The 13,567-nt window shown below is 42.4% G+C and overlaps 1 protein-coding gene and 1 long non-coding RNA gene across 2 annotated transcripts; both read left to right on the top strand.

Annotated features, from left to right (window-relative positions):
• The first annotated feature begins 2,649 nt into the window (after positions 1–2,649).
• LOC133783823 (uncharacterized) lies at positions 2,650–3,741 on the top strand. The gene is made up of 2 exons (XM_062223441.1): positions 2,650–3,031; positions 3,108–3,741. The coding sequence occupies exons 1-2, from the start codon at positions 2,690–2,692 to the stop codon at positions 3,714–3,716; spliced, it is 951 nt and encodes a 316-aa protein (XP_062079425.1). The 5' UTR covers positions 2,650–2,689; the 3' UTR covers positions 3,717–3,741.
• A 5,058-nt stretch (positions 3,742–8,799) lies between these two features.
• LOC133783822 (uncharacterized) lies at positions 8,800–11,684 on the top strand. Its single transcript, XR_009870974.1, has 3 exons — positions 8,800–9,257; positions 10,200–10,263; positions 11,425–11,684. It is a non-coding gene; the product is annotated as an uncharacterized LOC133783822 (long non-coding RNA).
• The last annotated feature ends 1,883 nt before the right edge of the window (positions 11,685–13,567 follow it).

Genomic DNA, 13,567 nt, shown 5'->3' with positions numbered 1-13,567 from the left:
TTCTTGTCATTAATCCCCATCCGTTCGATCTAGTGGGGATTCCATTCGACGCTCTTGATTAATTCCATTTTCCCACCTATATATACAAGACCCCTCTCTTCGTCTTCTTCTTCACGTTTGTTCATCGTAAGCAAGAAAAGAAAAACAACCAGAAAACCAGAGACTTTCTTAAGAAGCTTTTGTCCCGCGCATGTTTTCTCGACCCAGGAAACAAAGAAATCCTGGTCTGTTCGAATCAGTGAGTTCTTTCTTGCAACCTCTTCTCCAATCGACGATTTCGCTGCAACCACCATCACTGTGTAAGTATGCCATTTTTGTTTTCCATTTTTTTTTTATACTGTTCTTTCTGTGTATGCTAGTTTACGTTCTTAGCATAATATGGTAGGGAGTTTTGTTTCGATAGGCTTTCACGCTTTCTAGATTTCCCCTGCTGGATTTTGCATCACGGGTTTATATCCAGTTTTCACGTTTGAACGAAGTTTCAACTTTTTGGGTTTTGAAAATTTTAGGCCGTGTTTCTTGTATACTAAGTTTTCGGGTAAGAACCCTTGTCCTTGACAAATGCACGAAACCCAAAAATACCCTTTCTGGTTAACCGCCACCTTTCTTTCCCTTGAATTTCGGGATTTTCAAAAAATCTTCCACACTCCTTTTCTTTCCCGTGGAACACACGCTCTGACTCTAGTAAGGGCCTCAATATTTAGTTTCTTGTTCTTAAATCTCCGAGCTCATCCCATCGAGCTCGTGATTCTTGCATGCATGGCCCTCACCATTTTTTCTTTCTCGTTAGATGCCACAGAATCTGGAAAGACGGTGAGGATCATTACAAGCAATCCCTTACGAGCCAAAATCTCCGAGCCCAGAATCATTGTTCGCGCGGAATCAGCGTCGGATAAAAGAATACGATCTTGCGTGCGAGCAAGAGGACATTCGAGCCCACTATCGACGTTAGATTGACGAGGTCATTGAAAAGAAGAGAAGAATCCTTCGGGAGGCCATCTATCCGGAGCCCAACTCAGGACCTAGGCCAATTCCCCTCGACCCTGCGCTAAAAGTCACGGTTGCATATCATCCAGGGGAACTCCAATTTTCTTTAATGGCGGAACCTTCGTCTTTGCAGCCGAGGAGAGAGATGTTTGAAGCCGAGCTCTACCAGAGCTCGGTTACCACCACCGACCAAATAACTGACATCTTGGCCCTCCATGGCCTTAGTTCGTTGGACACCCTAAAGTGTCGAGCTCCAGCTAGTCATGAACGGAGCTGCTCCGCCCCCGGGGGCCGCGACGCCAGCGTGAAATATGCGGCCTGGAGCCAGGAACATATGAGGGCAGGAGCTCTGTTGCCCTTGAAGTCCTTTTTCAGAGACTTCATTGATTTCGTTGGGTTGGCCCCATTCCAACTCAACACTAATTCGTACAGGGTGTTGTCTGCCCTGAGGTCCTTGTTCCACGAGCTGGGGTGGACAGGACCTTCACCCCAAGAGATTTTATATCTCTTTTGTTTGAAGAGCAACCCCTCCCGAGCTCGGGGAGGAGATGGTTTTTATTATCTTTCGAGCTACCCCAAGGAGACGAAGATCTTTGAGGATCTTCCAAACCACCCTCCTGACTCCAAAAAGGCTTTTTTCTGGACAGATGGTCTGTCCCCGTCTCGACATCGTTCGTTCAGGCGGATTCGTAAGTACTCTCGTTACTTTTATTTTTGAGCTCGGAATTTTATCTCTTAAGACCATGCTTAGCTGAAATGTGTTTCGCTTTTCAGCTAATTTTCAGCGTCCCTCCCCCACCAAGGCAATGAGGGAGCACAGAGAGGCCTTGCTCCAACTCCCTTATGGAAGGAGGTCTCTCTCGTATCTTCTTCAAGAGGGCAAGCTCCGAGCCTGTGGGTTGTTGGGAGAAGGCCAGTCAACCTCTGACTGGTCTAACAAAAAATACGAACGTTGGGAGGAGGTGCCACAACCCACAAGCGCCCTTCCTCCGAGGAGAGAAAAGAGGGCATCTCTCCCAGTTCGCTTGAGAAGTCCGCGATCTGGGAATGAAGCCAACGACGAAGCCTCGAGCTCGGACTCAGATGAAGGTAAAACCCTTCCTACTTCGAGAATGTGGTCCCCCACTTTGCTAAAACACAGGCCCAATAGGTTAGTCTCGTGCCCACAAGATAGATACCACTTCTACATATGGAGTTGGGTAGACGACTGTGTCCATAGGTTTGATAGTGGGCTCGGGAAATACGACACTATGTACACCACGGACGAGGTGTGGAATGGGATAGATGTGCAGTATGGGACCAATGATTATAGGGACCTCTCGAGGTTATCACCAACTTATAGGGAAGGCACTCCCCCGCCTCTTCTGAAGATGGGGGAATTTCATGGTCCCCAAGCTCGAGCTCGGGGGAAAGTTCCAGTTAGGTTTTTCCTACCATCACTCTATACATCTGTGATACTGAAGTAACTTGTACACCTCTTTTACTGATTCACTGTTTTGTGACTTGTGCAGGCGAGATGGACTCCGACCTCGACACCCTTATTGACAATGCGGGTGCCAAGAGGAGCAAACGCCCCAGGGCAGGGTCACAGAAGACCAGCCAGCCGGGCAAAGGCTCCAAGAGATCTAAGAGAACACCTCCTGCCCCGCCGGCTTCGAGCTCTGCTGCTGCGTCGACTGGCCAGATCAGCGCCCCCACGACGATGCCATCCTCGCAGGCCGTCGTCTCTGCGGTGGCACCGGCCTCGCTGGCTGGTGCCCCTGCCGTGGTTGAGTCCCAACCTCCCGTGGTGGGTCAAACATCTTTTTCTCATCTCGCCAAGAGACCTTCTGCTTCTCGAGCTCAGAAGCTAACCATCTCCACCCATATGGACTCATATGTGGTGGATAACGCTGTCGGACCTCATGGATCTACGCTGATTTCGGATGTCATGTCCCGGATCGGCCAGAGCTATGGCAGTTTCGAGGCTCCCCAGTGGCAGTGCTTAACTGGCACCCGAGACCGCACTGTTCTCTACGAGAAGAGTATCGAGCACACCGCTGCAGTAAGTATTTTTCAATATTTCTTTTGCTTATATCCATGCTGTCTTGAGGCTAACGGTGGTTTCTTCCTTTTTTCAGGCTCTTGCCTTCACGGCCCAGCTCAACTACGAGCTTAATAACGAGATCCATTCGAGCAGGACTCATGCCCAAGAGGCAAAGGACCTCCACCTTAGAGCGAACCACGATCTGAAGGCGACGAATGCTAAGCTCGAGGCAGTGGTTAAGGAGCGTGAGGATATGGCCAAGGAGCTCGGAAAGCTGAAGGCTGAACTCGAGGAGCAAAAGAAAGATAACACCCAGCTTCGGGAGACCAATAAGAAGCTCGAGGAGGACAAGACCGCCACCTTCGACCTCATAGAAGATGTCAAAGCTCGCCTTACTGCCGAGTACAAAGAAAAGAAGGAAAAGGCGGTCGACTCAGCCATGTACCGGATGTGGGCTTATAATGAAGAGCTGGACACCAGCTTCTTGGGTCCCCACGAGGCGCCGTTTCTCAAGCGATGGAACGCTCGACTCGAGGAGGAAGAGGCCGAACAGCTCGAGAAGGAAAAGGCTGAGCAGCTCGAGAGAGAGAATGCTGCTCCGGGCACAGTTTCGGTGGAAGCTCAGGAGGATAGTCATGCTATTCATCCTGGTGGGTCCAGTGTTACTGATGCTGAGAAGGCCAAGGAGACTCCTCTTCCTTGAATCTGGCCTCGGGGAGATCAGTTATCGGGGCTGCGTCCCCTTATTTCTGTAATTGTTTTAATTTATGCCCACAGGGCTGATACAATTTCCTTTACTATTCTTTTATATGCTTTACATTTCTTGGCTCGAAATATTTTGCATATTTTATATTGATGAACTATCTATGTTTATTTATTCATACAAACATAGTTTGGACTTAGGCTCGAAATTCGATGCACTTATGCATAGTTTATTCGAATTATCCGCTTCCGACCTCGTTATTTATCAAGGTCGGATATTACTTTAACCGTGAACTGAAAAGTACTTATATGGTATGTAATATGAATGATCTGGTTATATCTTTTTAGTCACTTTTCCTCATCCTCAGTATTTTGGCTCCGAGGTTGTGAGTTCGAAACTATTTTTCTTTAAGATATTCCAGCCTCGATCTCGACTTATTTCGTAATAGGTTTAGGCTCCTATTTATCATCGATCGATAATTTGGCTGGTTTGTTCCAAACCTGTTGTGTTCGCACATCTGGTTAACTCCAAATATTTTAGGTTTTTAATGGTTCGGTAATATCCGAACTATCTAAGCTTGCGTATTTGGTTATATCCAAATAATTTATGTTTTTTATAATTCGGTTATGTCCGAACTATCTAAGATCGCGTATTTGGTTACATCCAAATACTTTATATATATTTTTTATTTTTTAAGCTGGTGGTATGTATACCAATGATGCCCCCTTAATATCCTATGAGTGTGACCATAGGTTATTAAATTAAGAGAGATTGCAAAAATAAAAATAAATTACATGAGAAACAAAGTAGACCTTTTATTTGATGAAATTCAAAACAAACTAATACAGATAGAAAATCATGGTTACAGGCAACACTTTTCCTACGCTATTGATAGTAAGGTCTAAGGTGTTCTCCATTCCATGCTCGCGGTATCAAGCTCCCATCTAATCTCGCAAGTTTGTATACGCCAGGTCGGATGACTGACTCTATTTGGTATGGTCCTTCCCAATTCGGCCCGAGCACTCCAGCTGCTGGATCTCGAGTTGCTAAGAATACGCGTCTTAATATCAAATCTCCTACTCCGAACTTTCGATCTCGAACCCTTTTATTGAAATATCTTGTGGTTCGTTGCTGGTAAGCAGCATTTCTCAGCTGAGCCTCTTCTCTTTTTTCTTCGATCAAGTCTAGGGTTTCTTCGAGCTGAGTGTGATTTGAATCTTGATCATAAATTTGAGTTCGAATCGTTGGGATTTCGACCTCGATGGGCAACATTGCCTCGCAGCCGTATGCTAAAGAGAACGGGGTATGTCCCGTTGATGTCCGGGCTGTAGTTCTATATCCCCAAAGGACTTGAGGAAATTCCTCGGGCCATCGTCCCTTTGCCTCCTCCAACTTTTTCTTTAGAGAACTCTTGAGGGTTTTGTTAACGGCTTCGACCTGACCATTCGCTTGAGGGTGAGCCACTGATGAAAAACTCTTTATTATATCGTTCTTGTCACAAAAGTTGGTGAATAAGTCGCAATCGAACTGGGTTTCGTTATCAGATACAATCTTTCTTGGTACTCCATATCGGCATACGATGTTCTTTACCACGAAATCAAAGATCTTTTTCGAAGTTATGGTCGCCAATGGTTCAACCTCTGTCCATTTTGTGAAGTAATCAACGACGACCACAGCATATTTTACTCCGCCTTTGCCAGTTGGGAGTGAGCCTATGAGGTCGATGCCCCATACCGCGAAAGGCCATGGGGATGTCAACATGGTCAATTCGGAAGGTGGAGCTCGGGGTATTGTGGCGAATCTCTGGCATTTGTCGCACTTTTTCACGTACTTGAAAGAGTCTGTTTTAATGGTTGGCCAGATTATCCTTGGCGAATGATTTTCTTGGACAGGCTATGCCCCCCGGTATGGTCTCCGCAAAACCCTTCATGGATTTCTTCAATGATCTTCTTAGCTTCGGGAGGAGTTACACATCTAAGTAACGGCATGGAATACCCTCTTCTGTATAGCTTTCCATCTAGAATGGTGTAACGAGGTAGTTGATACATCAACTTTCGAGCCTGATTTCGATCTTTTGGGAGAGTTCCATTTTCGAGATAATCAACTATCGGGCTCATCCAGGTTGGCTCTGTCTCGATCATACACACATCTTCTGGCTCGTTAATGCTGGGTGCTGATAGGTGTTCTACAGGTACAACATTCAACTCTTCATTTTCGGCAGAAGTAGCGAGCCGAGCTAAGGCATCTGCATTTGAGTTTTGTTCTCGGGGAACCTGTTCGATCGCGTATAATTCGAAATACTCTAATGCGGATTTTGCCTTCTCCAGATAAGCTGCCATTCTTGTGCCACGAGCCTGATATTCTCCCAAGATTTGATTAACCACGATCTGGGAGTCGCTGTAGCAATGTATAGCTTTGGCCTTGAGCTCTTTTGCTATTCGCAGTCCCACGAGCAAAGCCTCGTACTCAGCTTCATTGTTAGATGCTTTAAAGCCAAACCTTAAAGCAGAGTGAAATTTGCTCCCTGCAGGAGTGATCAGAATAACTTCTGCCCCCGCTCCATTTTCATTTGACGAACCATCGACGTAAAGTTTCCACAGCTCGTGGGCCGTGGTTGTTACCTCGTCGTCGGCTATACCGGTTGTAACGCCCCAACTCCAGGGACCGCTACAGTGCACATTGCAAACAGTGCTAAACTCGCTAACCGAGTCATTTGGCCATAAATGTGTAACTAAGTATGATTAGCGGTTTAGGGGTTAAAAACTTTGGTTAAGGTATAACGTTTCACTAGAACGTTTACTGTATACATTGGGATCCCAAAAATATAATTTCAGAGTTTATTACAAAAGGTTATTTACATCAAGCCGATCTAGGCGGCAAAACAGGGTTCAGCCCTAGTTCCACTTTCAAACCTCGCCCAAGTATTGGTCGAGCAGCTGCATATGTACACGTCATCACCTAAGCTCTCCAACTCAAAGATGGTCCAGCTTTCCTTTTTCCTTTACCTGCACCACAAAGCACCCGTGAGCCGAAGCCCAGCAAGAAAACTCATATGCTCATAAGCAGTCATATCATGATTTCAAATCATATCCGGCATGCCTAGCATTCGTAGCTCTATTCAGCATGCAAATGTATTCAAACAGATGCTGGGGTATCCAGGATAAGAAATCCTGGCCTTCTGATTGGAGGACTATCAAGTCAATCCTAATCAGATGAGTGTCGTAACACTAGAGGTTCTGGTAAGCCATACTGAGTGACCGACAAGCGCGTCACTAACTCAAGTGGAAGGCTGGCTGTTGGGTAAGCCTCTAACCTTCGATAGGTTCTGGTAAACCATGCTGAGTGACCAACAAGCAAGTCACTGGGGCCTCGGTGCCCAAGCCATGCATATGATGATCAAAATGATCATACAGAGCTCATAGCTCTGATCAAATGAGTGAATATCACTTTGAGGTTCTGGTAAACCACACTGAGTGACTGACAACCAAGTCACTAGGGGCCCGGTGCCCATTTCCTGCAATGGTTCTAGATGACTAGCCTTCGGCTAGATAAATGCTTGTTTATATTCATCGAACTTGAGGTCGGTCCTGCATTAATGCTCTTTGAGTCATTCAATGCAGAGGGTCGATTAGATCCAATCGACAAAGCTTGCACTACACACTAGGGTTGTCATGACTAGTGAGTTAGCACAACGTGACCAGTGCCCAGTACCACTGCCGAACCTGACTAATGAGTCACGGCTTCACAGCTGATACTAACACCTTTGCCAATTCTGACTAATGAGTCAGCCCTGTGTGACCAGTGCCCAGTACCACTGCCGAACCTGACTAATGAGTCACAGCTTCACAGTTGATACCAGCACCTTTGCCAAATCTGACTAATTAGTCAGTACCATGCACAAGTAAGTAATGCTATCAATGTGTATCATATGCCAATTATCCAAGAATAGGGCATTCAACATGCTTACTTAACAGTTGCGAGCATAATAATGATCATGCACAAACACAGAGACTCAAGCTCTGACCAATCTCATATTCATCATTCATGGCATGCCCTAATCACATGTTTCTCGTGCATCACATGCATCACACTTAACCATCCAGCATGCCTCAACAATAATCATATGCAAATGGGCAAGATTGCCAAGCATTCATTATGCTATCAATGTTTACATTTAAACATTCAACATGCATCAATCATAACCATGCATGTCACATATGGGGTGCAATTTTCTTACCTTAGGTCTAAGCACAGGTTACCAACAAGTGAGCCACAAGCACGATCCTGATCCAAGCCTCTAGTGGTAACCTAGTCACAACCACAAATGGTGATCCAATGAGTTCAAGTTCTAAAACCAACCCTTGAACTAAAACTTAGCCTCCAAGACATCAATCCTCACTAATCCGGGTAGTAGGAATGATCCCGAGGCCCAAAACCATGTTTCCGGGGTCAAAATACCCAAACGGGCTCAAAAGCCTGCCTGAGCCGCGGCCCCCAGCACTACCAGAAGCAAGCGCCGCGGCGCCCAACCCAAGGGCTGCGGCGCCCAGCAAGACAGAGAAGGCACCTGCTTCATCGAGCAAGGGCCGCGGCGCCCAAGAACAGGGCCGCGGCCCAACTTCGGGGCAGCCATTTTTCCTTCGTTTTAACCTTTTAAAACCTCCCAAAAACATGTCTAAACATTCCCAAATCATCAAATCAAAGTTCCCAAACACCCCAATGGTCCAAAACTGTAATATCCAACATTTTTATTATAAATCAGAGTTTTAATACATAAAATGTACAAGTTTACAAATTTAAGAAATAGTAATGGAAAAATAGTGTTTAAAATATGATTTTATGTTTTTAATGAGATTAAAGAGAGAGAAACTTGAGTAGTCAAGTATTGGACCCAAATGTCATATAATTTTAATTGGGGATTTTTATAAAATTAAGAAAGTTTTGCTAAAGGGCTTATTTGAAAAGAATTTTAATATTTTGGGTCCAAGTGTAATTTTAAAAAAAAAAAAAAAGAAAAAGAAAAGGCTTCAGCCTTTCTTTTTTTACCCGAGTCTCTCTCTCTCTCCTCAGAAAACCTCTCTCTCTCTCTCTCCTCAGAAAACCTCTCTCTCTCTCTCCTCTGCGTATTACTGTTGCCGACGACGCAGGAGTACTTTCCGGCCACCATTTTTAGCCACGCGCCGGACCGTTGGATTCAGAGGCCTCCGAACTATCGACCCTACGCGGGAATCTAGAGCTCACTCGCCGATTAAACGCCTCAACCACTCGATTTAAGTTCGGCCACCCCGCGACTTCAAAGTTGCGATTCGGCCACCTCGGGCATCCGTTTGCCGATCCGTCACCACCATCGTGCTCCTCGTGTTGTGGGCTTCAAAACCCAATAACTTGTTCCTACATCTACCATAGTTGGGTGGTGGGCCCACCATGAGCCACCGCGATCCACCGTAGACCGACGGTCAAAACTTAGTGTTCGGGGTTTTGAAGTACGTTTTGAGTCTCAGAAAATCATCGTTTGACTTGTTGTGGAACCCGATCATTTTGGTATAATTTCTTTGACCTATATATTGTGATTTAATTGTGATTGATTAGAGTGATTGTTATTATGTGTATTTATAGTATATAATTATATATTATTGATATATGGAATATTTTTCTGTAATTATACTGGCTGTCTGGAATTATATATATTTTTGATACAGGTTTTGATTTTTTGGAATTGTCCACTTTATAGCCGTTGTGCTGTCCAATTTTCTAGAAAATATTAGATATTAAATAAAGTATAAAAATACATATTTAATTGATTTTATATTAATATGGAAATTATTATGATTAAGTAATTTTAATTATTATTGTTATTATTTTGTTAAGTAAATCAAGAATATAGTTTCATACATATATATATATAAAAAGTGTGATTTATAGTAAACATGTTATTTAACAATTATTCTTATATATTAATATTTTGTTAATATTTGAATATTAAAATAATATCAATATTAGTTTCTTACAGTTATTGATATTTGTAAGACCAGTGAATTTTGGATAAAGTATATTTATTATATCACTGGAATTGATATTATGACTAATTAATAATAATATAAATATTTATATTTATATTATTATCATTATACTGATTATTACAATTTTATGTTAAAAATATGATTTCTTTTATAAAATGACTATTGGAATATATACATTCATATACGTATTGTTATTGAAGTATTTTGTTATGAATATTGAAATAAGTTTATTTATAGACGATAATTATTATTATTATTATTATTATTATTATTATTATTATCATAAGAGTACATTATCTTATGAGCAAGGTTTAAAGTATGGTTTTATATGAAGAGTGATTTGCATTACGTTGATAATAATTATTATTATCATTTATATAGTTTCTGGTATTGTTAATATACACTATCAATAGTGTATATTTATGGATTTGATAGAATTTAATAAATTATGTGTCTTGAATAGGATTTGTATGGATTTAATTGATTGACTCTTGGTGAGCCGTTTTAAAATAAGCTAAGGACCTAAGGTAAGTAAATCTCACCTTTTGTGCTTAAGTGTAAGATGCATGACTACATTGATTGTGTACATCTGATGAGTTAAGTATGGTATGATGATGATGCATATGATAAGTATGTGAAGAATGGTTATATGAACACCATAAGGGTGTTGTGTGATATGTAATTGATGAATTCTGTGATATGTGAAAGATGTCTTACTTGGTTAAGAATGATATGAATTATGTGCAAGTATGTGTTCTTATGTTGATGGATATGTGGATTACTCTATGTTCATGATTTGTTATATGTTATGATATATGAAGCGTTTAAGTTTTTAGGCTGGAAACCTTAGACCTGAGCCATAGCTCTACGTTAAGGTATAACAACGCCACCAACCCAAAGCTTCATGTATTATGACTAAAGATGTTTTGAGTTATATGAGATGTGATACAATGCCTTGATTGAATACCATCAACATGAATCATGAACATGAACATTGACATTTCAGCATCAGCATGTATGCATGGCATGTACAGTTATGTGATACATTATTATGTGATATAAGACCATGCATATGAATATGAGAAAAGTTATGAAATGTCTTGAAAAGTTTTATGTAAAGTTAAATATTTTAATGATACAAGGCTTAAGCAAAGTGATAATAAGATGTTAAAAAAGGGTGCCACTGTTTCGATGAAGCAATCAAGTAAGTTCAGTAAAGAAGACGGAGGTCTATTAAGGCTTATAGTGGCCGTCCACTAGTGTGGGCTAGGTCAGAGTTGACCATTCAGATATGTTTGCCATGTTCCCGTCTTTCTCCTCCATATGTGTAATAAGTATGGCAGCTATGGCAACGATGAAATGAGTGTTATGATGAGCCTAGCTGAGATGATGGCTAGCCGGAGGAGAACCCATGGGATTCTATATGATATCTGTTATAAGCCCTGCAGGCATTTGCCGAATCAAACAGTGTGCACAAGTGATATTGGGCCCATAAAAATGTGAAACTAAAAGAAAGAGCATAAAAGTAAAGTTTGAAAGTGCATGAGCAATAAATGAAATGCATAAGTATATAAGTCAGCATATTAGTATATGTGCACTACAAACTCATGACATTCATGTGTATGTGTATGCATGAGATTTGCTTACTGAGTGTTAGCTCATTATGTTATTTTCCAACATTTTTCCAGGTGTGGCTTTAGCTGTTGAGCAACTTGTGGAGCACGGACTCAGTAGCAATGCAATAATGGTTTAGAGTTTTCATATGGCTGCCTTAAATTTAAAGTATTCATACGTGTAATAATTTCTTCTAATAAGTTTATATAAAAGTTTTAAATTTTTCTGTATTTCTTCGTATCATTTTATTTAATTCTTTTGGTCAAGTGCCTTACATACTCGTAAACCCTAGAATTACGAGTATGTGGCAGACGTACCCTACCTTAGGGACGTTACAAAAACCACCAAAACCCGAGGTTCAAACAACCTAAAAACTCAACGATTCACAAAGTCCAATTCCAGCTTAAAAACTTTTAAAAAACTTAAAACTTAAACTTGAATTACCTCTGATTGAGTTGTTTCCAACTAAATCCTCTGGCTAATAAGCTTCTAATCTTCCTTAGGATTGCTATGCCTCGATCCTCGCTTGATTCCGAGTCCTAGAACTCAAGTTATCCTCGAAAACGCAATCGGGAACGAAAAGGGAACTTTTGGGAGAGAGAACGTACAGAACGTTCTTTTTATTTTCTTAAAAGGTTACTTCAAGCTTAAGTAGCTTCCAATAAAACCTAATGCTCGGGGTCCCAAAAACACCCCCGGGGACATTATAGTCAAAACTTCCAGAATTCCCCCCTGGTCTTACTAACTCCCAATTTATCACCAAATGTTAATTCCCATTACCCAATAACCCGGTAATGCTCTAAATACCCCTTGACTTACTCCAAGTCAAGCTTAAATCCCGTTGTGACTTTCCCACTAGCTTACCTCCTAGGATCGTCTTGTGCTGGGTAACCCTGGCATAACCAGATAATAACAAAGCACCACGCCCATTTCACATATATGCCAAAAATGCCTGAAATGGCCAAAATATAAAAATCACCCAATTAATCACAAATGGGTTCACATGCATATTTAATACACCTAAACATGCATAATATCATTAAATAGCATGATAAAGCAATTATGGCCCTCCCGGCCTCCTAATCAAGGTCCTAAACCTTATTAGGGAATTTGGGGCATTACACCGGTGCATTCCACTATAAAATCTGCCAATGCTTGTGCCTTAATGGTCGTTCTTGGATGGTAGATGATCTCGAACTGTCCGAGCTCAACAGCCCATTTAAGGAGTCGACCAAACGCCTCTGGTTTAGATAGGACTTGCCTTAGTGGTTGATCTGTCAGTACATGGATAGGATGTGCCTGAAAGTAGGAGCGAAGCTTGCGAGATGAGTGGATTAGGCTGAGGGCGAGTTTCTCCATCAGTGGATACCTTGACTCTGCCCCCAGTAACCTTTTACTGATATAGTAGACAGGTTTCTGCACTTTCTCTTCTTCTCGAACGAGCACCGCGCTTATCGCGTGTTCGGTAGTTGAGAAGTATAGAAACAATACTTCTCCCGTCTCAGGTTTCGATAGGATGGGCGGTTCGGCTAAGTGCTTTTTGAGCTCCTGAAAGGCCAGCTCGCACTCATCCGTCCATTCGAACTTTTTGCTTCCTTTCAATAAGTTGAAGAATGGGAGACCACGATCCGTTGACTTCGAGATGAACCTACTTAGAGCTGCCATCCTGCCAGTCAAGCTTTGAACGTCTTTGTGCTTCCGAGGTGACGGCATATCGATCAGGGCCTTGATCTTGTCGGGGTTAGCCTCGATCCCACGAGAGTTTACAATAAATCCCAGAAATTTTCCTGAAGAAACCCCGAAAGTACACTTCTGAGGATTTAACTTCATGTTATATTTCCTGAGCACGCCAAAACATTCTTCGAGGTCATCAACATGGTTCTTGTTAAGTTGAGACTTGACAAGAATGTCGTCAACATAAACTTCCATGTTGTTCCCTATTTGCTCTGAAAACATCATGTTAACGAGCCGTTGGTACGTGGCTCCGACATTCTTGAGTCCGAATGGCATGACATTATAGCAATAGAGCCCTTTATCTGTGATAAAGCTCGTATGCTCTTGGTCAGGGGCATGCATGGGAATCTGGTTATATCCAGAATAGGCATCCATGAATGACATCAAGCCATGCCCTGCCGTGGCGTCCACGAGCTGGTCAATCCTTGGCAGCGGAAAACAATCTTTTGGGCAAGCCTTGTTGAGGTCCGAGTAGTCAATACA

This window comes from Humulus lupulus, chromosome 6 (genome assembly GCF_963169125.1).
Source record: "Humulus lupulus chromosome 6, drHumLupu1.1, whole genome shotgun sequence".
Classification (NCBI taxonomy): Eukaryota; Viridiplantae; Streptophyta; class Magnoliopsida; order Rosales; family Cannabaceae; genus Humulus; species Humulus lupulus.
This window is presented reverse-complemented; position numbering and strand designations above follow the sequence as displayed.